The sequence below is a fragment of the Prorops nasuta genome, unplaced genomic scaffold (genome assembly GCF_024137725.1).
Source record: "Prorops nasuta isolate Cenicafe-Biocafe unplaced genomic scaffold, Cenicafe_Pnas_1.2 PNAS00009, whole genome shotgun sequence".
Lineage (NCBI taxonomy): Eukaryota > Metazoa > Arthropoda > Insecta > Hymenoptera > Bethylidae > Prorops > Prorops nasuta.
Window position 1 is genome coordinate 7,495,167 of NW_027116806.1, and position 22,598 is coordinate 7,517,764.

Sequence of the window (22,598 nt, forward strand, 5' to 3'; positions counted from 1 at the left end):
GGAGATCCTGCTCGATCCTTGTTTACGACATGATCGCACTCTCTTCCTGCGCTAAAATGTGAGATGGCAAACAGGGGAGAGATGGGAAAGGCAAAAATTGAGAGTTTCGAGAGAATGCTGCTAGCCAAAACGTGGAACTTGGAACTGTCTTCTGGGCATCTCTCTGGTCGTCACGGTGGCTTCCTTCGTTAATGAAAGGAGCATATTCGGCTGACTTTGTTCGACCCCTAATTTCATCTCAAGGTCTGCGCCAGCAGGAAGCGGAAATGCGACATAAGCCGTTTTTATATAATATCCTCCTATTTTATCGCATCTCGCATCATCCTTCAGCCATGCAGACAACATTTTTCCCAAAATATCGACCAACTAATTAAATCCCAAAGCTATCTAGTTAGTCGGCTCTGAAAATAGCCAGCGCAAAATCCACTATTATTAAAAATCTATTTCCACGATTCCGTGTAAAAGCACGTCGAGCGATTATTGCCTAAGATCATTTATGCTCTAAAATAGCTAAAAACACTGGTAAGGCATACTTTCCGATGTTTCTCAACAATGAGAAACGGTACAGCCACTTTGATCTCCGCAAACCTGATTCAAACACGACTCTTTTGACTTTACGGTGTACGATATGTCTTTTAAATCCCAAGAGTTTTATATATACGTCCAAGAGGCTTTAATAATAGCGATTCCATTCCTATATTGTCTAGGGAATGGAGAACTTCTCGAACCGTATTGATCCCTATAAGCATCCTGCGTGTGGACCGTTCCTTGCGAAGCTACTGTATAACGGGTCGAAGGAAATTATCGGGTAACAAAGCAGTATAATGGAATTCCTCGAATGTCGATTAATTCGGAAAATCTATTAATCTGCCTCCGCATTGAGAGAAAACATCCTGTCAAGCTCCTATACCTATATATATATATATATGATAGGCACTGAATTGGTCACTAGAATAATTCTAATCTCCCAGGTTATTTGCATCCTCGGCAATCGGAGGTTCCTGCATGTCGTCTACACACGACGAGCAGCAAATACCGTAGGTACAGAGTTATCGGTAAATCAAACTGGTTATTATGAACTATTTGGAAGGGCAAATCTTGCGGTTGATCACTGCGTAATGTTGTAGTTGCGCATTGGTGTTTGGAAGAATTTCCACGGCTTTATTCTGGGCTTATAGGAGGTCTAATTTAAGCAGACAGAAGGTAACCAAATAATCCAGCAGCTAGGCTGATGCTGCGTCCAGAGTTAGAGTGGTGGACCGTAGCGGACTGCACCGCAGTGCTCTGGCGCTGTTTGACCGACGGTAAATTTAAGGGGATCAAAATTAAGTACAGGCCGCTTGTTTACACCGTTGACCAGGCAGCACTGAATAAGCCCTAGCGCGCGAGGAGTGAGAGGAGCACTGGGTAAAGTATCCAAAAGCCGGATACACGAGGGTCATTCAGAAGCCGGCGCCGAAGCCCTATCCGGCGTAACGGAGGAATACTTGACGCTCCCAGCCACGTTTATACGTTGAATATTCTCCCAGTCAACCAACGCTTCAGGAAAAAGCAACGCTTATTTGTTCGAGTTCACCCTCCTAATCCTACACATGGAACATTCCACGATTGTTTCTCTATCCCAGCTATATCCACTTTACCGAAACTCCAATTTCTATTGAACGCATTTCTATCAAATACTAATATTTGCTAACCGAGATATACACGGTGGGTTATTTAAAACAAGTCGCTCGAATATCTTGGCAGCCTTTGACTTTGGACTAAACTAAGTTACATGGCACGAAGGGTTGGTTGCGGTTATGATATTTCTTTTCTCCAAAGTCTGAAAATTATTTTGTTTAATGGAACACGTCTTATTGATTATTATTAAATGAAAGAATTATGAGATTTTGCAAAGGTCTCGAGGTATCAGTTTCAGTGACCTATTTTAAATATTTCACCCTGCATAGGATGAGCTGGAATTAATTGGCGATAGAGAGACACTTCTAGATTTTAGGAGAACTTGATAATTACACTTTCATTAAATTTTCGTACTATTATTTATTTGCAAACGAACTTTATGACTGTTCTCGTTCTCTCTATCCTGCTTATTTCGAAGAAGCCGGGAGCTTTTTGATCCGATGCGAGGAGAAAGGTTTTTATTATTATGCCAGGATCAATATTATCAAAATATGATGAGTAATGCGGTGTAGTACGAGTGTCAGGTTTGGTTACGCTTGTACGCGTAGCTATCTTACCGGCACTTTTCCCTGAAAATGCAGCCTTTGTCTCGTTCACCCTCCCTAGCCTGGATACAAGACCTGGCGTTTTTCCCTTTGTCCCGGCAGCCGGGAGCCCACTCCAAAGAAATCGTACTCGCAAACGGATATTGTGTCCGTTCTTCGAGGATATCCGACTCGCGCAGCCCAATGATCTGCTCGAATTGAGAATCGTCAATAAAAAATGCTACGACATCCTTTGTACGTTTATTTCAGAGCTAGGCGCTTACGGTATAGTGCTTTACACGAAAAATATGCTCCCGAGTCGAGTCAAAATGGCACATTATTTATACTTAGTTTTGTTTCAAAAATTCGTTGTTTTGCTTTTAGCTCTTTCCAAAGTAAATGGAGTCAACCAATCCATACGGAATGAAGCTCGTGGAAGAAATTTCCGATACGTCTATCACCTCACCATCATATCTTTTATCCGTTCGATAACTGAGTCAGTCACTAAATGAAACATCAAACATATACATACATGTATAGGCAAAGTGAGAAATACAAAGAGCTTGATAATCGATTCCTTCGTACGACAGATCTTATGTTTGATACCAACACTGTTTTATCTATCGGGAAATATCAATGTACTTTTATTGGAATATAATAAAATTAGTTTACTATACGTAAGGTCTATACAAGTATTAGTTTTAATATATCTAAATGATGTCAGAAAAATGAGAGAAAGGACTAGTGATGGTAAAAGCAAATTGGAACTTTTTTGCGTCAATCGCTGTTACGCTTCGTCGCAATGTTCCGTAATGATTGGAATAGGTATTACGACGCAGATAAGGAGAGTAGCACAGGATAGCCTGCCAGAAGCTATTTATATTTTAACAAGGTGCACAAGTCTCATATCTCAGTCAGTGGAGGTCCAGAGGGATGAGAAAGCCACGGTCGGGTTGAAAGCAAATTTCCTGCTCGGAGATTGAGCTGCGTTTCCTCGTGGTCCCTCGGTTTGTCGATACTAGAGGAGAAAGTTTGCTTTCTTTCAATTCTGATACATCTTCTTTGTACGGCAACGCTTTTCTCCTTGCCTCAACAAACGGAAGAGCCACGAAGCTGCAGGATCAGCCCTGGATACCAAAGGAAACCGAGCTCTTGGAATATAAAAGTGCACTGCGCGAATATGACGTACAGATATGTGAGCTTTACCCGCAAAAACTCTTTCAGGCATCGAATGATAATATAACGTAATATGATTGATTGCATCGTCATTCAATGTCGTCCTTCTCTTTCTCTCTCTCTCTCTCTCTCTTCTTTCCTCTCTTTTGTTTTTCAGTATACGTTACGTAGTCTTTAATGTATGCTACAGCTATAAATATAATTTTCCGAATTTTTTAAAAGCAGAATTTCTGCACAAGAAACTTATTTACTTTATTCTTGTACTTTTTTTTCATGAACTCCCTGTGCAAACGGTTTATAAATTCTAGAATGCTGTAATCTTTTTTTTTTAATTATTCTAATAGATTGCGATAATTATTATTGTTTTTTAAATAGCTTTTTCCAGACTTTATATACAGTCGATACATAGATAACAAGATTGTGATAAAATACATAAGAAATTGGTAATTTTCATAAGTAATTACGCATTATAGCTACAATAGGTAGGTCTATTTCATTAAAATTTCATGTTTCTGATTAACGCGCAATTGTGCTTAATGGTAAATGTAGATTTTTGTTAAACTTTGGTAATTTTCCCAGTATTTGAATTCAGATTGTACACGAAGTTTGCAAAGGCAATGCAAAACTCTTGAATACTTCCAGGTTTGTATTGTCAGGGGAATTGAAAAGTACCTGAGATTAACTGAATATCCGCCTCTCTCTGCTTCCTTTTCTTTGCTTTCCTTTCTTTTTCATTCATCGAATGAATCTGTGAATACTGGATAATTTCGAGATCTGAAATTTGAAATTCGCTCCCGCTATACTTTAGTTGCAAATTCGTCTATACGAAGGAACATTAATAATACTCGAACAATTCTCGGGATAAAGATAATGAACAGTCTTATTCATCAGGAATACGTATCTCACAAAGAAATTTCACTTGTAGTTTTGAATCGAATTTACATTTCAAATGACACCCATAAAGAAAAATGTAATTGTGCCTTGTTTCTTATTTATCACCAAAGAGTTAAGTTTCGAAAGACCTTGCAGGTATTTTTGCATTATTGACGTATGAGCTTGGCTGACCCGTCTGTATATGCATAGCGCACTAAAATGAAATGTTAAAGTGAATTTTAATGTTCTCTCAAATTGGCTTAATTCTGCATCAAGTTAGGGAGTCATAAATTATTGCAATTGCATTTTCAAGAGTTTTACTGCCTCGGCATAGATGAGGAACCGTTGAAACTACATCAAGACAGTGATAATGGTCTGGTGATTCTGGGCTTAACGACGATCAAAGATCGGTGGAGCCATAATCAAAATTTAGTAGCGGTAACGAGTGTCCAAACAAGGGAATACCTTGAAATGTGCCATTCTCCTTATTAAAGATTTGTTGACGCGTTTATTCCATCCATAGCTCAACTTATTTACTAAATTTTAGATTACCCGCAGGATAATTTTTAATTTTTACATGAAATAACAGCAATATCCCATTTTAAATTAAAGCGTTCCTATTACACAGATGGAACTATTTTACAGCGACGCCACGTTAAATTCCAGATCGAATTATGCGGGCTTTAAAATCAAGATAATTCTTACATCAAATGAAATCTTTTCCGCCATTCTGTAAAAATTTCCTGTCGCACGGAAATTACAAGGGCTGAAGCAGAAATCTTATTAACAGCAAGGACGTACTAGTCTGCGCTTCAGCTTAGGAGCATGATAACACTGAGCAATTTCCACTTAACGACAATTAAATTCTCGTTAGACGATTGCTGCGATTGGTAGTGGCTAATTTTCGAGTAAAATTCTTGCCTGTGATAAATGTAGAAGTCTCGAAAAGTTCTCTTACATCGCGATTATACGTTCACGATCCTCCTTATATATATACCTACTACAATTGGCTCGAATTTTGAAAGTCGATAGAGAGCGAAAGGTGGCAAAGAAAGTATAAAAGTCTTATTGTTAATTGCTTGGCTGAATATAGAGCTGAAGCTATTTGGCGGTGGTACTGAACTTGAAGGTAGCCTAGTAATTCCGCTAATAGTACTATAGTACCTTAAGTCGTATCCCCCTTGATCTCACTCTACTTCTCTGCAAGCTACACTTACTAATTCTTTTGCTTCTTATGCTTCCAACAGAAATACGCTGCAGTTTCTGCTGCCTCTTTTAGCTGGACGCAAACAACACTCTTTCAACTTTATTCCATGCTGCTTTTCCCGACTGCCTCACCCAAAAGATAATCACTTCAAGCCGCAGTCCAATTAAAGCTTTTTTTATTCTACCTCAAATTTCCTGCAAGCAGACTCCCTCAAGCAATATACCTGAAAATAATACTTTAATCTAGCTGCTGCCCATTATCGAACTTACTTCTTAACGAATTTTATACTTTTAATAAATGTCGATGAAATCTTCCACCCTAGAAACGGTATACGTAGGATAACTTGTGCCAAATATTGGTGTATGCCAGAGAATTTAGCTCGACTACTGAATATTACACAAGTTTGGTGATTTTACATATTACAGTAAGATGTATAAGCTCCAATTTTTTTCTACGATCAATCCTCGATAATAACGCACGCTATTAGGTGCGGAAACTGGAGGTAGTTTTCTTGTTTCCGTAGCATTAGACAAGTTTTAGCCTTCTAGTAGTATCCGCTTATTCTAGAGTAGCTTAAAAGGACGAAACTCTATCCAGGAGACGCATGTGAGGAAGCTTCGTGATTCAAGATTTAAGCCGTAATTCAAAGCCTCTCTCCACATTCTCTCTCTCTCTCTCTCTCTCTCTCTCTACATATATATAGCTATCTATCTCTATCTCACCACTCTCTACCATCCCACTTCGTCACTCTCCTTCTTTGTCATACGACGTACATTACTGCTTGAATTAGTTAAATTAGTGACGTCCAAAAATGAAAGATACGAAGCTTGCTTCAATTATGCGCGTATACTATAGCGAGAGAATAACTTTATAGCATACGTGGGAAGCCTCTACGGATAAAATATCCAATTTTCTCGCTGCAGAATAGGCTGACTGAGATTTATTATCCATGGTTTTTCTCTTTCTCGCTCATGCTTACTATCTTCATTTTAACAGTATATGCATTTTTCACAAATACATAGAATACGATGGATTAATAAATAATTTCAAATAAGCTTATTCATAGTTTAATAATTGGATATATACAACGGTGTTTATTGCAAGATTTACTCTTCGAATAATACGCCTGAAGTGAATTGAATATTTCAGGAAGCTTTGTGTAGCTTAATCAAATTCTATTCGGAGAATTTTATTGGTTTCAATCGGTTTCCTCCTTAGCGAAATATCGTAAAGCAGAATGAATGACAGTTTTTAGAATGTTATCGAATGCTTTAGGTATAGCATTCTTTTTATCAGTAGAAATAAATCTATATGCTATATATAATGTATGTCAATACCACATATAAATCACCGAACCAATTTCGTATAATTGTATTTAAACTCATATACAACAAAACCATATCGCATTCCCTACTATCTACAGTTTGCAGTATTCTAGAACGAATCTCTTCGATCATCACAGTTGTACCGAATATTAACGAAGAAAAATTGGACAAATAAAAATATTTACAGGATCAATCGATGACTGTTCCATAAAAATATTAACGAGAAGTTAAGCGTGCACTCGCGAGAAGGTTAGTAATTACGATTAACGTAGTATCGGTAAAGTAGTTTTGGCGTGGAACGAGATCGCACTGGTACGATTGCAAATCGCAGGGTTAGTAGAATATGAGCGGGAGAATCAATTTGGAGCGTGGAGCCAATATTGGACCAAGTCCCTCCAGTATCATTGAACGTGATCGCCATTACCGCTAATTACCCTAGTTCTGCAAATAAATGCAAATGTAGCGACAACTGCTTGTTTGCCTGCTTGCTTGCCTAGGCGTACCCCTATGAGAGTTCGGCGTGACTATCGGGTCGCAATGCAAAAACAAGCAATAAGGCAATTAATCATCGCGCTCAGACGGAACATCGACGGTGCTGAAAGGATTATTAAATGTAACCGAATATCGATGGGGTGGATGGGAGCTGTGCATCCGTGGCTTATAATCGACGATGCTTATTCAAGCATGACTCAGGCTGCAAAGGGGAGAAACGGAAGGAAGGGACTCTGTCCCAGCAATGACAGTCACTCGATTAGATCGCCATTGTTGAGCGAAAATGTTAATTCGCCACATTCGGCCAAGCTAAACCCTTTCGAACCGCTGTCAACCCACTAACGTTGCTACAATCATATCTCAACGTCCATCATTTGACGTCCTACCTTCTCCAGGAAAGAAGACCATCATCCTACGATAAATAGTCGCGTCCCTCTTATGCTGTCATACCAGCTATACGTAAAAACCTTACGCAAATCCACCACCAGTGAAAGCCAGCCTTTCCAACTCTTATTCCTTCAACCCCCTTTTCCCACTATACGATATTATTTCTACCAAATTGTATTTCGACCTTCACGAGAAAATATACGGATAAAGAGAATTTAATGAAACAGTATAGAGTAACGAAAGGGCTCCTAAATTTCACAGATGACTCGTCTCTAATAGCAAATTATTAGTCTTCTTCGTATTATGTAGGGAGCACTACGTGTGTCTATAGGTGATAGGGGAACGATGCTATTGCTAATCGATTCGACAGATATCTTTAAACGTTTCTTTCCAATTGATCAGATTGTACTCTACATCTCTCTCTCTCTCTCTCTCTCTCGTTGCTTTTATAGGAAGTAGTGACTACTTTTCCTTGTGCCATATGTTAACTAAACTTTTTTTGCATGATCGACAATAAGCATTTACTGCAGAATCTTCTTATTGTACCGAGCGAATCCTTTGGGTGATATATATACGTGGGGCTGGAAACTGGAACGGCCGGTTTCTGGATATATACGGCACTGCGCGGCGCCGGATGCGAAAGGTTTCCGATCATTATCGGTGTTTACGTTACGGGCGATTGGTTGAAGTCAATGGGATCGAGCGCTTACGGTGATGGTCTACCTAGAAGGGGTTGCCAGGACCTTGAAAAACGAGCGTAGCCCGATCGGTCGCACCCCCGGTGCGCCAGCAGCTGCCGAACTTCCATCGAACCACCCGGTAAAAGGTGAAAAGCTTCGAATTTCCACGAATTTTCCGGTTCGATCGATATCGTCAGATCCACTACCGGATATGGACAGCCATGAAATTTGATATTCGACATAAAAAATCATGCATCTATTATATGGTTTCTTTAATAACCTTTGTACTTGATACAGGCAATGCTACGACGTCTAGTTTGCTGAAATAATTAATTACAGATGAAAATAAAAACATTAACTCATTGGACGATTAAAATTCGTCTTTATTACAGCTCGAGTCTGATTGTGCAATTTCTTTTTGTGCAAAGATGACACGAGCTATACAGATAAATGCTCCCTATTATTTTTTACTCCGGAGCAAAAGCTGAGTAAAGTGATAATGCAAATTTTTCAATTTTTTATTTTATCCAAGAAGCAGTAATTAAGGGAGTTAAAATTAAATTGGTATCAAAGAATTACGTTTTTATTAGGATCCAGCGAGCCGGATGTTTCTCGAATGAAACGGAGACCGATTATCCACGTGTCTTGTACGTTAAGCGAGGTCAGGGACAAATAAACGAGCGGCAGTTTAGTTGGTTTGTCGTGTAGTTCCCGCCTTGGATCGAGGACACCCATCTCACGACGTTCCTGAGGGCACACTTTGATCACCCTTCGCCTTATCCCTTACTTCCCCTCTCTATCCCCTCCCTCCGTCCTAGTCCCTCGGTATCTTTATTGCACCAACCGTATTATGGCTTGATTACGCACGTAAATGCAAACATTCCATGATCTATAAAATTCTACTAGGTGTAATACTCCTACATGCTTTCGAGGCATTAGATCCATTCAGATACCACTAAGACTTCTTCGGAAGTAACCATGTTTCTCTAATAAATATACATGTCCTCTTAAGCTTATTCGGTTCACAGAATATACAGAGCTTCGAGCATTGAAATATTAATGATAATTCACCTATCCTACCTGTATTCTTAATTTCTGTGAGTACGACAGAGTGCTTCGTCCTTGAGGAAGCAAAAACCTTGCCTGAGATATATATTTAACTCGATTCGAAACAGATGCTACAAATGGCTCTGCAACAATATAAAGATATTCGAGTTTTCGTTGCTAATGAAACTACGTTTATTTAACTCTGTAGTTGAGTTCCTTGTATATTTTTCTCAAATACCATTGGTCAACCGTGATTTTTACCCAAGAACGTTATTGCTTGGTAACTTGCCAAACTCCGAAAATAAAGAGATAGCCCCGTTCGATTATTATTAATCCAATGTAAATCTTTTTCGTGGAAACGTCTCGGCCTCGATTAAACCTACAGCCAGAGATCATATCGAGAAAAAGCAAAGAAGAGATTATTACTTTACGAGAACGTTTCTTTCGCATGAATCGTCGATCGATCCTTTTATTCGTGAGCATCGATAATTCGAAAAAGGTAACTGCTGGTGGATTTCATCTGCTAAGGCAGATAGAAAACAAGAGCAGAATGAAGAGGAAGCAAGTAAGCGGAAGCTCGAAAATTGGCCAGTGAGCGGGGAATGGATATTTACGCGGAGCTGAGGTCGTTCTGGATCGATAACAACGATCGAGTCCCGAAAGTAATTTGGAGCTCTGAGCGAGAAACTGGCTCGCGCTTGGTCGCTTGATAGATCGGACTCGCTGTAAAAGAGTGCATGCACATGTGCAGTGCTTAGTTCTATCTCTCTCTCTCTCTCCCACTCGTTCGACCACTCTTTCTCCCTTGTTCCCTTTCGCGCGAATAAGCAAAAGCGAGCACTCGCGCTATCCGCGTTCCCGCTACCTCGAATCGAATCTATGAATCTCAGGCAGGACGACGTGCTGGGAATTACGAGCTTCCCTTATTTATAGTTATCGCCCTTAAAAGCATATTTCCTGGTTGCAGGAATGACCGCCTAGAAAATTTAATACCCCGCACCTAGCTTTTAGTTCCCCTGGCAGAATTTTGTCGACAGTTTCGCTGCAAAGCTTCACCTGGCAGTACCAGGACACAATGTCCTGGGAACCGTTAATCGCGTCCTTCGAGCTCACTGACACGCGAGTCAACGTTCTCCCCCCTCATCCTCTTCTTTTTTCACCCATCAGCTTTTTCCATCCTCTCTAGGAAATTTTCCTTTTCCACCCGACCACTTTTTCCTCTGAAATTTGATTGTACCTGAGGCAGACCTTACCATATTCTCGCATCAACCTTATATACATTCGCTTTCCACCGGAAGAACGGTATACAGAGTTTGTGCAGAGTCAGGTATAATTCGTTCAACTACGATAAGAGCGATGGGAAGCACGGGAGAAAATCAATTCCGGCTGATTCGATTTTTAAACAAAGTGTCATTAGCGTGGCTTTCATCGAATTGATTCGATTATTTTCAGAATGGTTCTGTATAAAGCCAGGAAGAGTTCTATTAAGTGTCTTAGGCAAATAAACGTTTCGACAGGGGTGGGGAGGCTGCCCTCCCGTTTTCATAGTCATGCCACGTTTGTGGAACAGAGTCTCAAGGGGCACCAACAATGCTGCTCGCTTATACTGTACTGATTAGACTGGCATAAAAAGGAAATAAGCGTAGCAGCTGGTGAAGAACAGCGTGAGTCGAATGGGGGGTTAAAAGGTGATTTTCCAAAATGCCAAAAAGCATCAAGCAAATAAGCAAGTAAGCAAGCGTTTCCAATAGGTGTCGAAAAACCGTTTCTGTTTTGGTAAACGCAGCACGTTCGTACCACAGGTTTTTTCGCGTTAAAAGCAATATTGTTGCTACCTCGAGGCACGCGCGTTTTTCGCTTCCTACTATAGTTGACGCTATTGCACGCTGTTCCACTTCACGCCTCGCTCCGTCCTCTGCGAAGCCACCTCGGTCGATATACAGCGGATTTTTTTATCGCAATTGCCAACCAGCACGCATTACAACCTCGTATACCAGCTTCTACGCGAAAAACTGATCTACCGATATAGCAGTGGCTTACAGCTTATCGCCTCAAGAATTCGCTGATTTTTTTTTTGCCTCTCCCTTATACTTCCTTTCTCTCTTTCTAACTCCCCTCCCCCCCCCCTCCTCTTTACCATTTCTCTCTATTTATCCAGTTTTCAAACCGTCAAGCTCGCGAGCCATTAGCACTTTTTACGATATCGCTTCCACGGCCTTAGACAATATTTATTCCAGACCGAGTCTTGGAAAATTATTTCGCTCGATTAATCGATCACGAGGAAGAAAAAGGAAAGGTAAGGTTGATACGCGCGCGTAAAAACCACACGGTTTTTGTTGATGGTTTAATAACGCAAGAAACTAGAGGCTAGACGCAGAAAATATTAGTATAGGTGCATGCATAAAATTTAACTAATCGTTTGGAGTAAATTCTTGAAATTTTCTAATTTTGTTGGTATAACCGCCGGAGGAATAGTGGCCGGTAGCCACAGGTGCTCGTTCCTTGGGGACAATTACCATGATGTCTGTTTTAATAGTCTGTTGGGGTTGAGAGTAGAGGGAAAAAGAATTTCTGACTTTTGAGTGTTCGCCAGGAGGAAGTACCTATATATACCTATACATATACGTATGTATATGTATATAGCATAAGAGTTCTACGAGGAGCTAGCGGCAGGAGCTGAATAAGTAAGCAAATAATTCTGCTCCCTGTCTTCGCGCATTCATCGCTGTCCCCGGGGTGCGCTGCATACGTCATGAACTTCCGCTTCTGCTCGAGCGCCGAAAATCACAATCCCCTCGTGCAATAGGAAAGCTCTGGTGTTGGTTGGTGGTGGTGGTGGTGGTGGTGGTGGATCTCCCAGAGAAGAGGAGCACCGAGAGCAACGTCGCCAATGTAAGATGAAAATGAGAGGCAAACTCCTGCTGAGAAGTCGACAATTTTGTGAATGCATAGAAACGTGGCGTATCGCACTCGCGCTCGTTTATAGCGAGTCGTTTTCCTTATGGTGATATAGCTCGTGCTTCGTAAATTTTAAAAGTGCTTTCTTTGACGACGTTGCGCTAGCTAAAAATGAATTTTTTAAATCCCTTATCGACTTGAAAGGGCTTCTTCCGTAAAATTCCACTCGTCCTTCGATACTTGGAAGACTCTTAGCTATATACATACTAGTCGAATAAACTTGTTATGCGCATAGAGATTTTCGAGTACTTTGTCAAATTGAGGAAGGCGACGATTATCATAAATAATCTGCCCCCATCGACAATTGTGGCTACATTCGCCTAGCGAGCAGATTGCCATTCCTCCATAGTTATTCCCCATTCCATTATTCGCGAGGAAAGTCCAAGTTTTGTTTATGGAAATAGAAGTTAATCGAGACATGAACGAATTGAATTTAGGATATCCGCACTTTACTGTACACTGTTCCTGCTTGCAATATTCTAAAACGAGCTTGGTGAGCATGTGTGCGCGTGTGCAGCCTGCCTGTGTAAGGGAGAGAGGGAGAGAGAGAGAGACTCGAACCACTTTCCAATAATTTCTAAGCTTTGTCATGAACTCTCACACCGATTCGCGGTATTTCCTCAACTGTATTTTATGCTCAGCCACTACACTGCGCTCGAAAATTGTTTCCCGGAATTCTCGCATGCTGCGAAATTACTGTACTTTCACATAATATGTGGCGAATTTTAGCCGTGCGAAATCTTTAGAATGGAAGCCGAGTTTTCTCTGTAAAATTTGAGAAGCGATATCTCTGGCGAGGGGCTATTTTGCCAACTAATTTAAATACTGTGCATTGTTGCCTTTCGCGAAACGCTTAATTTGCCCGAATGTATAGCGTAAATGTTGCTAATAAGAACATTTTATTGTTCTAGCCTACTGGAGCAGTACCCAAACGGCCAGCTGTAAGTACCTAAAGAATAATATTTATTTTTATTAGCATTATAACCGTTAAGCACGCGACGACTTAAACTCTGCCTCTATTTTCTGCCCAATTTAAACGAAAACACAATTATGCAAACAAAGTTATTCGATGCTAAAATCTGAATTATCAAAATAAAAACATTTCGTGCAGTCGGTAAAAAAAAAACAAACAACAAATACATTTTGCCTGTAAAAAAAGACGTTAAATGCTTTTGTCCTAGCAAAACATATTCTACCAAAAACCAGTATCATTAAATTAATTGCTCTGACAAAAAATATTAAATCCATTCTTTTAAAAGGAAATTTACGAAACGTGTACTAGTTAAAGAAAAGTATTCTAAATAAACCATGTAGTACAATAATTAAATAAAAAAAAAAAAACAAATTCTCAACCTAAAATAACTTAATTTAAATTAGCCACTATTGATAATATTGATTAATTTTAAGAACATTGCTGTAATACACCATTTACAGAGAAAAACATTATCAAAATCTCCAAGTTTAATTCACGTAATACCAGAGTTAGAAATTAGATATGAAATTAAAATGTCGGTGCTGAAGATTCGAAAGTTTGTCGTGCACCTTAAAGCGAGTAGAACGACGAAACTATTGATGAGCATATGATGGTAAGAGACTTTTCATGGACAATTTTCACAAAGAAGCATAAGTGCGGAATGTTCGGTAAAACTTGGACCGAGCTTTTCTAATATTAGCGTGGCATGTACCTACTACGTGACGCTGTGCATACCTGACAATAATTTTAAAGCTAATATAACGATGAAGCGTAACGTTCCGTTATATTAAATGAAAAGTGGAAGGCTGGAAAAAGAAGAAGAGAGGAGTCGACTACAAAGACTATATCGTGAGCAAGTGAAAAAGAAGGAAAGATAGGTTTCAAGGATCGCTATATGCACCTTTTACGTGTGCAATGGCCTTTAACCTCCTTGCGTGGGTAAACCGTTAGTTTGAAAGTTTCACGACAACCTGTCAGACTGTTTTCTCTTGAGCTTCCCTTCTGCTTCTCCGCAAAGCGTGCACGACGATCGTCTTCCGGTTGATTTTCGATGACGTGCAACTTGGAAAACATCAAGCAACTCTATCCCAAAGCCTGACACCGGAATTCAAGCCTAACTTCGTTCTGCAGCTCGCACTATTCGCAAATGTTTATTCGATGAAAGAATAAATCTTTGCACTATACCCGCTATACGATTTTTCCAAACAAAATTTATATAGGCCTGCTGCGTATCTCGATAATGCAATGAAAGCGGCGCATAGCGGATTAAAGGCCGCTGCATACCAACACAATGGAGAATGTGTGCTAGTGCACATACACATATATACACCATCAGCTATATCTATCGGTATATACGTTTTATCATTTTTAGGCTGCTCTTTTCGTTCTATCCATATCTATATACACCTACGCATTTTCCTCCACCGATACTGTATTGGTACGAGGCAAGTACACATACACAGATTTATGAAATTTATCTGCTTACAAAGGAAAATCGTTTGAATTTATAAATGGAAAATCATTTTCAGGTGATAAAAGGCTTACGCGCTGGGTTCCTCTTCTATATAGAGTTCGCCCCATTCGCAATTGTTTAGTATGAAAGAATAAATCTGTACGTTATATCCGTCTACGATTTTTTCAAACAATTTTTATCTATATAGAATTGTTCAATTTCTCGTTATAAAAGAAAATCATTTGGATTAAAAGATATGGGAAATGATTTTCGAGTGACAAAAGGTTTATACGCTGCGCCCTGGCTGATACAGCAGCCTTGCGCTTACAACGCATTTCATTCGCCACTTTCAATCTTCTTTTTCTTTCTCTCTATTTATTCTGGTATAATACCAGATATATATATATATACATATATTTCTCCGTCAATGGAGCTGTACATGTACGCGGCAAGTGTGCACACTCCGCTCCACGATCAGGCGCTCGCCTAATTAACCAGTCTTGCCTCCGGGATTTCATTTTCTTGATTGCTCCATCGTCAACGGGGTAATGCCGACTCGTTTTCCACATCGGTTTATAGCAGCAGCGGCGGCAACAGCGGCAGTGTTAGCAGCATTAAGCGGATGTTAATATTTGATTTGTCGGTTGCTGGGTGAAGGTGCGCCTGCGCCAAGTTAATCCGCGCACTATCTCCATCTCTCCCCTCGAACCCCAACCTCCCCCTCTCCTCTCCTTCGACGATTCATTCTGTCACTCGGTACCACCCCATCCCCCACCCTCCCCTTTTATGCACTTTCTATATAGCAGCACTCGACGATGAAACTATGATACAATTCTTTTAAAACAATCGTTGCGTACGATCGATCATCGTTTCTCTAAATTCTCTGCAATTTATGACATTTATGAATTTTTCGTACACTCTTAACCAGTGTCACCGACTGATTATAAATGATAAAGTTTTTTGTTTTTTCTCGACCTCGTATCGCGAAACGCGCCAGTAATTTTTGTATAACGCGGGATCGAGGATGTAGAGGAATAAGGAGGTGGGGGGATAAGGTACCTCGTTTCAGTTTGAGTTTGCGGCGTATAGCTGAATAAAAATCGTCCTAACACATACATATACGCATGGTATATCCGCGATAACGTTATCGACCAAAATCGAATACAGATGCAATAATGGACGAACGGACGAGTGCTCGCCTATACCAAGTTTATTTCGAAGATTTGGAGAAGTGCCACGAGAAGAACGGTGGCGCATAACGCGATGTTTTGCTTAGCATCGAGAAAGAAAATAAACGATTATTACGAAATGTAAACAGTTCCTTCGTCATTCGACATCCGAGTCGTTTGAAGATGAGAGATTTCAGTCAGCCTTGGCTCGGTACCTGTGAAAATATTTTTCTTTTTTTTTTTTGTAATAATTAGAAGCTCGCTCAGCGTGTCGGCCGGCCTGATTTTTCAATAGCGAGCTGGTCGAAAGAAGAGCTCTGGAAGAAAGGGTGGTGTGTGAGCGGGGGAGGGGGAGGCGAAGGATAAAAGGAGAAAGAAATAAGGAATGATTTATGGTAGAAGGAGGTGGCTATACGGTTTTGCGATTTCGTAACGAGAGAAACCAGTAAGATCCCGAAATAGGCGACTTTGCACGCCTCCGCTGAATATAAACGGAACGGACTACTGTCAGCTGATTGGAAGCACGCCAGTTTTTGGTCAATGAACGGGCGAACTCTCGCAGTCAGCTATGGTGGCTACACGCACAGCTAATTTATGAAAATTCACGAAATCCCTTAACCCACCCAACTTCAATTTTCCTATTTATTGCATAGCTACTCGTATATTTGAAATAATACACATTCTGTGTATGTTCGTATATACCACACGAAGCATATCAATTTCCCAGCAGACATAGAAAATGCATTAACGTAATCAACGCGATAATCTGCATCGCGATATTTCTGCCTTAAATGTCAAGAAAATATTGTACATTTTTAGAGTCGAAAGACTCGTGCAAGTGTTCCTGCCGAGTGTAGTACTCTCGAAAAAATTACGTGCGTACACTCGTATAATAAGAGTTTTTCTTCTGGAAGGAAAGTTTATATGGAGAAGAAGATCGCGAGAGTCAAGTTATTCCGAGAAACAAACTCATGTGACAACTGCAAATAATCGAAAGACCTTCTCGTTTTTACCATAATGATTCGTCAAGTTTTTGCATCAGGTACAACGATCGGAGGGATCAACAGACTAGGGTAAAGGTAAGGTTAGGCAAGATTAGCAACGCAGACTTGGCTTTCTGATGCTAATAAAGTCTACGAGTAGTACAATCTCGATCTGACTGACCGATAAAGATGTTATAAGGGGCAAAGGACAAGCACGCATTGCGATGTACCGTCCTTCGATGGGCGACACGGGTTTAATGCCTTCGGCAAAGATCTTGTGCTCGAGATAATATCTGTAGGAATCGGTATTATTATGCTGTGTTGTAAAACCCTGGAAGGTCGCTCTCGACAGGACTAATCTGTTTTCGTGAATTCGTGGAGAAAAATCAACTTTTTCGTTCAATTAAATTATTCTTCGCACAAAGGTCGTGTAGTAAAATAAGAATGATAAATAAGTAGCATTACTCTCCAATGGCAAAAGATTAATTTTTTCTATTTTTAAAAAATCATTCCTTCTACAGAAAAAGGAAATAATCGGTAATGCGAAAGTAGCAAGGAAATAAGTATGCGGACTGTTGACAATTTGGCAAATTATCCACGCTGCACTGCATAATGCAAAGTCCTTTCAGCGACGTATTGCGAATTTATATGTGTTATCTTTTACAGCTATTATTGCAACGACACTGCTGTATTATCCCTTTCTGTTTTTTTAATTATTTTCACCGTGCGGCTCAAAGCCCAAAGACTACGTAGCGTTAATCTTGATATGCGAGTCGCGCACACATTTTCACACACGCATTTGATGGAAATTAAGCATGCCGTTGCATTCTCGAAACACGCGAACGCCACTGCACTGTTGATATTAATGCTTTTTTCCCTCGGCATACTAATTAACAGGTGTATGCACGTGGGTAATTTTGAGCCACTCTTATCTTAGATCGCTCGGTATTGTACTGATACCTATTAATGCACGCGTGTGTATAAGTACGTGTGTGTACCGCCACTTAAACGTTAGTCCATTGTAAATATTCTGTTGACTTACACTTCCCGGTGTGGTTTTCTTTTCAATCAAACCACCGCATACCTGAAAAAATAATGTTCAATTCTCCCTTTCTCTCCCCCCCCCCCCCTCCCCTCTACAACACTTTTATCTCTTACACGCATTTCTTACGTCAACCCGAAGCGTTATCGTTTGATTTATGCACCTGATTTTTCAAATGAAACAGATAATAATGTAATTATTGCCCGCTACCTTTCTTACCGCAGTCAACAACCTTTACTGAATCGCTGAAAATAGCTTCATTTTACATTTTACGATCGAAAGAATTCAACCGATTCTTCTTCGTACACATAATACAATCTCTTACAATTTTCCATCTAAATAGAACACGGGTCATGGCTGTTAATGCAATATCAAGATAGCCTTGCTCAATGAGCAACGAGCGTTTCCGTTAAATTGTACATCCTGCGCCACGCAGTCTTATCTATAAATAAATATCGAGAGAGTTGTACGATACCCTTCGATGGAAATTAGCAAACTCGAGCATTTCTCTAAAATTCGAGCGCCCAGAGATTAATCCTCCTTACCCCACCACGAGTGCGCTATACACAGCAACGTATCCAAACGAATGTTTCTAAATAATTATCCATATCGCAATAACGATTATTTTCCTCTAATCTACTAATTCATCTACCAATATCGATTAGAAATTCACGGTTGCGCGATTTAAGATATCGAAAGCAATCATTTTCTTCTGTTTGCGGCTCTTGTTTGAAATAGCATAGACAGAGAGGAGCAGATATACCGATAAAGATTTTCGATCAGATGGAATGGAAGCTTTAAAGTGTACGAGGGAGGAAAGGAGATCGAGGAGTAGGGGTGGATGGGAAGGAAGCGAGTGATTCTCCATCGACAAATTGGATTTCGCGAGTGGTAGGGCTGAATTCAGAGCGTTGCCTCTTCCACGTGGGTGTGCGTGCTCAAAGGGCATCTCTTCCTCCACCTCTTCTCTAAAAGGTGCAAGAGGCGAAGCAATGAGGTAGCATAGAGTATGCAGCACGCGCCATAGCCGTTGCGCCCTACCGTTTCTCTTCCAGAGTGGTCTCGAAAGGCCAAATTCCGTCAACGGACCGAAGATCGCAAGCCTCCCATCGACGATAAAGCAGCCTACAAATTGAAATGCCGGAACGGAAGCACCGATAGCGCCAAGCGTCGTGCTCGTAATACGTAATGTCTGTTGTGCCACGAACCATTGCGGATAGCCCCAAAATAACCAACTCTTTCCATTCTTCATTATATGCCAAAAACTCGCTTGTTTCGCTCAAACTTTTCTATATACGCGTGTAATCAGCTTTACCTTTCGGCTGGAGTTATTATTAATTTATCATTGGGAAGGTTCGTCTTGATTTCGCCAAAACACATTTTTTCTCCCCTCGAATTTCTATAGGCAATAAACTGAACGATAAAGCAGGCATTATTTCCGTGAGCATCCTCGTCTGTGCAGATCCTAACTGACACGTGTCGCGACTGACCGCGTCACGGTTCATTCGCCAATTTCATTAATTGACCCTTTGCTGCATTTACTTAACACTTTCGTAATTGATGATGGAAAGAGTCGGAGAGAACCGTAGCACGAATCTCTTGATAATAATATTAAATCGTCTATCGTTGTTTCCTCGCTGCCTAATTGCTCGAAAAATCCTGCTGTGAAAGGAAGAAGAGGTAATAATTATTATATCCAAGTTCAAAATGGCATTCGTGATGTAATCTTTTAAATCGCAGCTAGTTGTGCCATCTTACCGTTTGAGATACTGCAATCTACGTGTATTCCATGGTGGTATTATATAGTGCTATTCATTTCAGCGCATAATCATTCTTTTATAGCATTTCGAAGTAATTAGCCAGATCTCTGCAAGATACGATAATCACATCGTACAAAGAGTAAATTAGAATATCAAGATGATTCCGTGCATGGATTAATATTAGATGTAAATGTCCGATCCCTTGTTAAATAGCATCGTTACGAGGGATTATTGAAAACATAAAGAAATAATCCGATATAAAATGGTTGAAAACGCATTGAATAACTTTTCAAGCCAGTTAAGTGTCAGCTTATAACTCGGGAAGGCTGTAACTTGCGCATGTAATTCCGTAGGTTCGTACAGACTTGAGGTAATTAATGTGAAAATTGTAGAAAGTTTTAATTACGCTTTTCCGTCCGTATACGGGCAGATAAAGGGGAAAAAGTACAAAAAAAAAAAGAGTGACGATAATAAGGTAATTCTGGTAATGTTCGTGTGCAAAGTAATTATATACATTGTGGAAATGCTTCATGGGGAAATCACGTGATAGTTTTATCGGTGTTGTTATCGGTGCACAAGGTCACCGCATTCCTCTCGGTGTCTTTGATAGGGAGAGAACGAAACGAACGAGGAGTGATAACGCAAAGCAGGGATAAAGAAGTGGTGTAGAAGGTAAAGAGATACCTATATTTACAAAGCTATCTACCAGTGGCATTGGTGCTAAAGTGTCAACCTTATACTGCGCCATATTGCCAAAAGCTTTGTATCATCGCCAAGCAAATCTAATCATCAAAGGTCAATTTTACCGAGTGACGACATTATTATACATATATATAGACACTTGCCAATATTTAAACTGTAAATCTACAAGATACATCTAGCGAGTACATCTGGTTTCTCCGTAACAGTATAATATCCAACCAGTCTAACCAATTTGAAATATTATTTGAACGTGCACAATAATCTGCACAATTTTTCACTATCGATTCTTCTTTCATGATTCATTTTTTGGGCAATAGTTTTTTTTTTTTTTTACCAAGATTGAGATCTCAGCAAGAGTATCGTTGGCACTGCAATGAAACCAGTGATAGTTGATAGCTGTAACAATTAACGTTGACTAATTAATATTTATGAGAGCGAGAAGATGCTCCGCACTGGAGTTTAATTATTGCCCCAACACTATGTATAAACATCTATTACACGTGTTTGTGGACAGATGAGAGATAAGTGGTGCCGGTGATAAATCAAGCTGGTGTCAGAAGCATGTTTTGTTTTTTGCACTGTTAATGGGCATGAAGCGACGTCCGTTACGTACCATAGACTTAAGCGCTCGTCTCGTGTCATCTATTCGTGTGATAGACAATATTTATTCACCTGGATCACGGGGTTAGCCTCGACAAGGCATATACATTTGACAAGCCAGGGAAAGCCACGGAAACTCAAGTTTATCGGCGAAAGTCGAATGATCGCTCCCTTGTGTAAAGTCAGCTGCTATCCTTATGTAAATTCTCATAAATACTTGCGAAAATCAACCGATAGTGTTCCTAAAACATTCAAGGAACGTCTAACGCTCTCAAAGGGAAAGCCTCGATCTGGCTAAAAGTAATAGTTATAATCGTCAATATTTACGGCGTATAATAAAAGTTTGATACAAACTTTATCGCTCATCAGGAGAATTAACATTATTCGGAAAATACTTAGGGTTCAATTTACTTAATTACACATGCTATATATTAATTGAGTATATAGTTGCTAAGATTTTTTAGGCTCTACTATTACAATAAAGATTCTACGTGTTTTGCAGGGAATGAATTTAAGCTAGGAGCAGAAGAGCCGAGGGTGAAAAGTCCCGGCCATCTAGAAAAGCAAGAACGAATGTCGCGAAAATTTAATTAAAAAGTTTCGTTGGTTCTGGCTGAACGAGCGAAACAATGACCAGGTTTAATTATTGCTTTTGATAAATTAACCATTGCAATACACTGGAAAACTTGGAAAACGAACTCTGCATGTTTTCCAGTATTTATCCTTAGGCACATTCCGTTTGTTTCTTTATTTTTTCACAAAATGATTTAATCGAACAATATTGCAAAACGGGAATAACTGCTATCCATGGTGGAAAAACAAATAAATTAATTATTTAGCCTAGTTGTGCTACGGAATACGCAAAAACCGACACAAAAACTAATAAATTACGCACGCAGGTAATTCCACGAGTTATTACAAAATTTATTAAAGTTTGTAAATGTGATAATTCCGTATATTATTGCTCGCAGTAAACGTCACTCGTTAAAGCTAATGGTGATGAGCATACCAATATAAATTTCACCTCGAAACGTGCTAGAATAATAATACAGTTGAATAATATTTGCGAAAAGAGCGCAGGATCGGGCCTCTGCTGCGTTTTCATGGAAAAAGAATAATTGAGCGAGCTTTGAAAACGTATCGCGTATTAATGAAAGTGGCTTAAAATTGTGCTCTCCGAGACGGCGCACTTATTTGAATCTATGAAAATCTGTTTTGCTGCCATATAACTTGGCACTTTGGACAAGTGTCTGCTGCAGAGGAGGGGTGATTTTCTAGATACGTGTACGCTATACGTGGTGGTTTAGTCAGCGAGTTTCCGCCCTTTTCTCGCACTGGCAATACTTGCCGACGAAACGTTGGACCACCCATCCTTTGTGACCAGCTGAAAGAGCTGCAGAGCAGTCGAGGGTGGGTCTTCGAGGAATGAGCAGGAAGATTGGGTGGTGTCACCAACCTTAAGCGCTATAGCCTTCTCTTTCCCTATTTCTCTCTTCCTATCTCCCCATTTCTCCATCGAACTATCTTGCTTATTTGCCTGTCACGCGTTAAAGAATCTCCCCCATCT

General features: G+C 40.0%; 1 protein-coding gene across 11 annotated transcripts in view; it reads left to right on the top strand.

Annotated features, from left to right (window-relative positions):
- Positions 1–22,598, top strand: part of LOC136776083 (growth factor receptor-bound protein 14-like) — a 294,314-nt gene that overhangs the window by 147,450 nt on the left and 124,266 nt on the right. For all 11 annotated transcript variants that reach the window (XM_066731424.1, XM_066731429.1, XM_066731427.1 and 8 more), the window contains one exon: positions 13,261–13,290. In XM_066731424.1, coding sequence (XP_066587521.1) covers positions 13,261–13,290 — 30 coding nt within the window. The remainder of the gene's footprint in view (positions 1–13,260; positions 13,291–22,598) is intronic.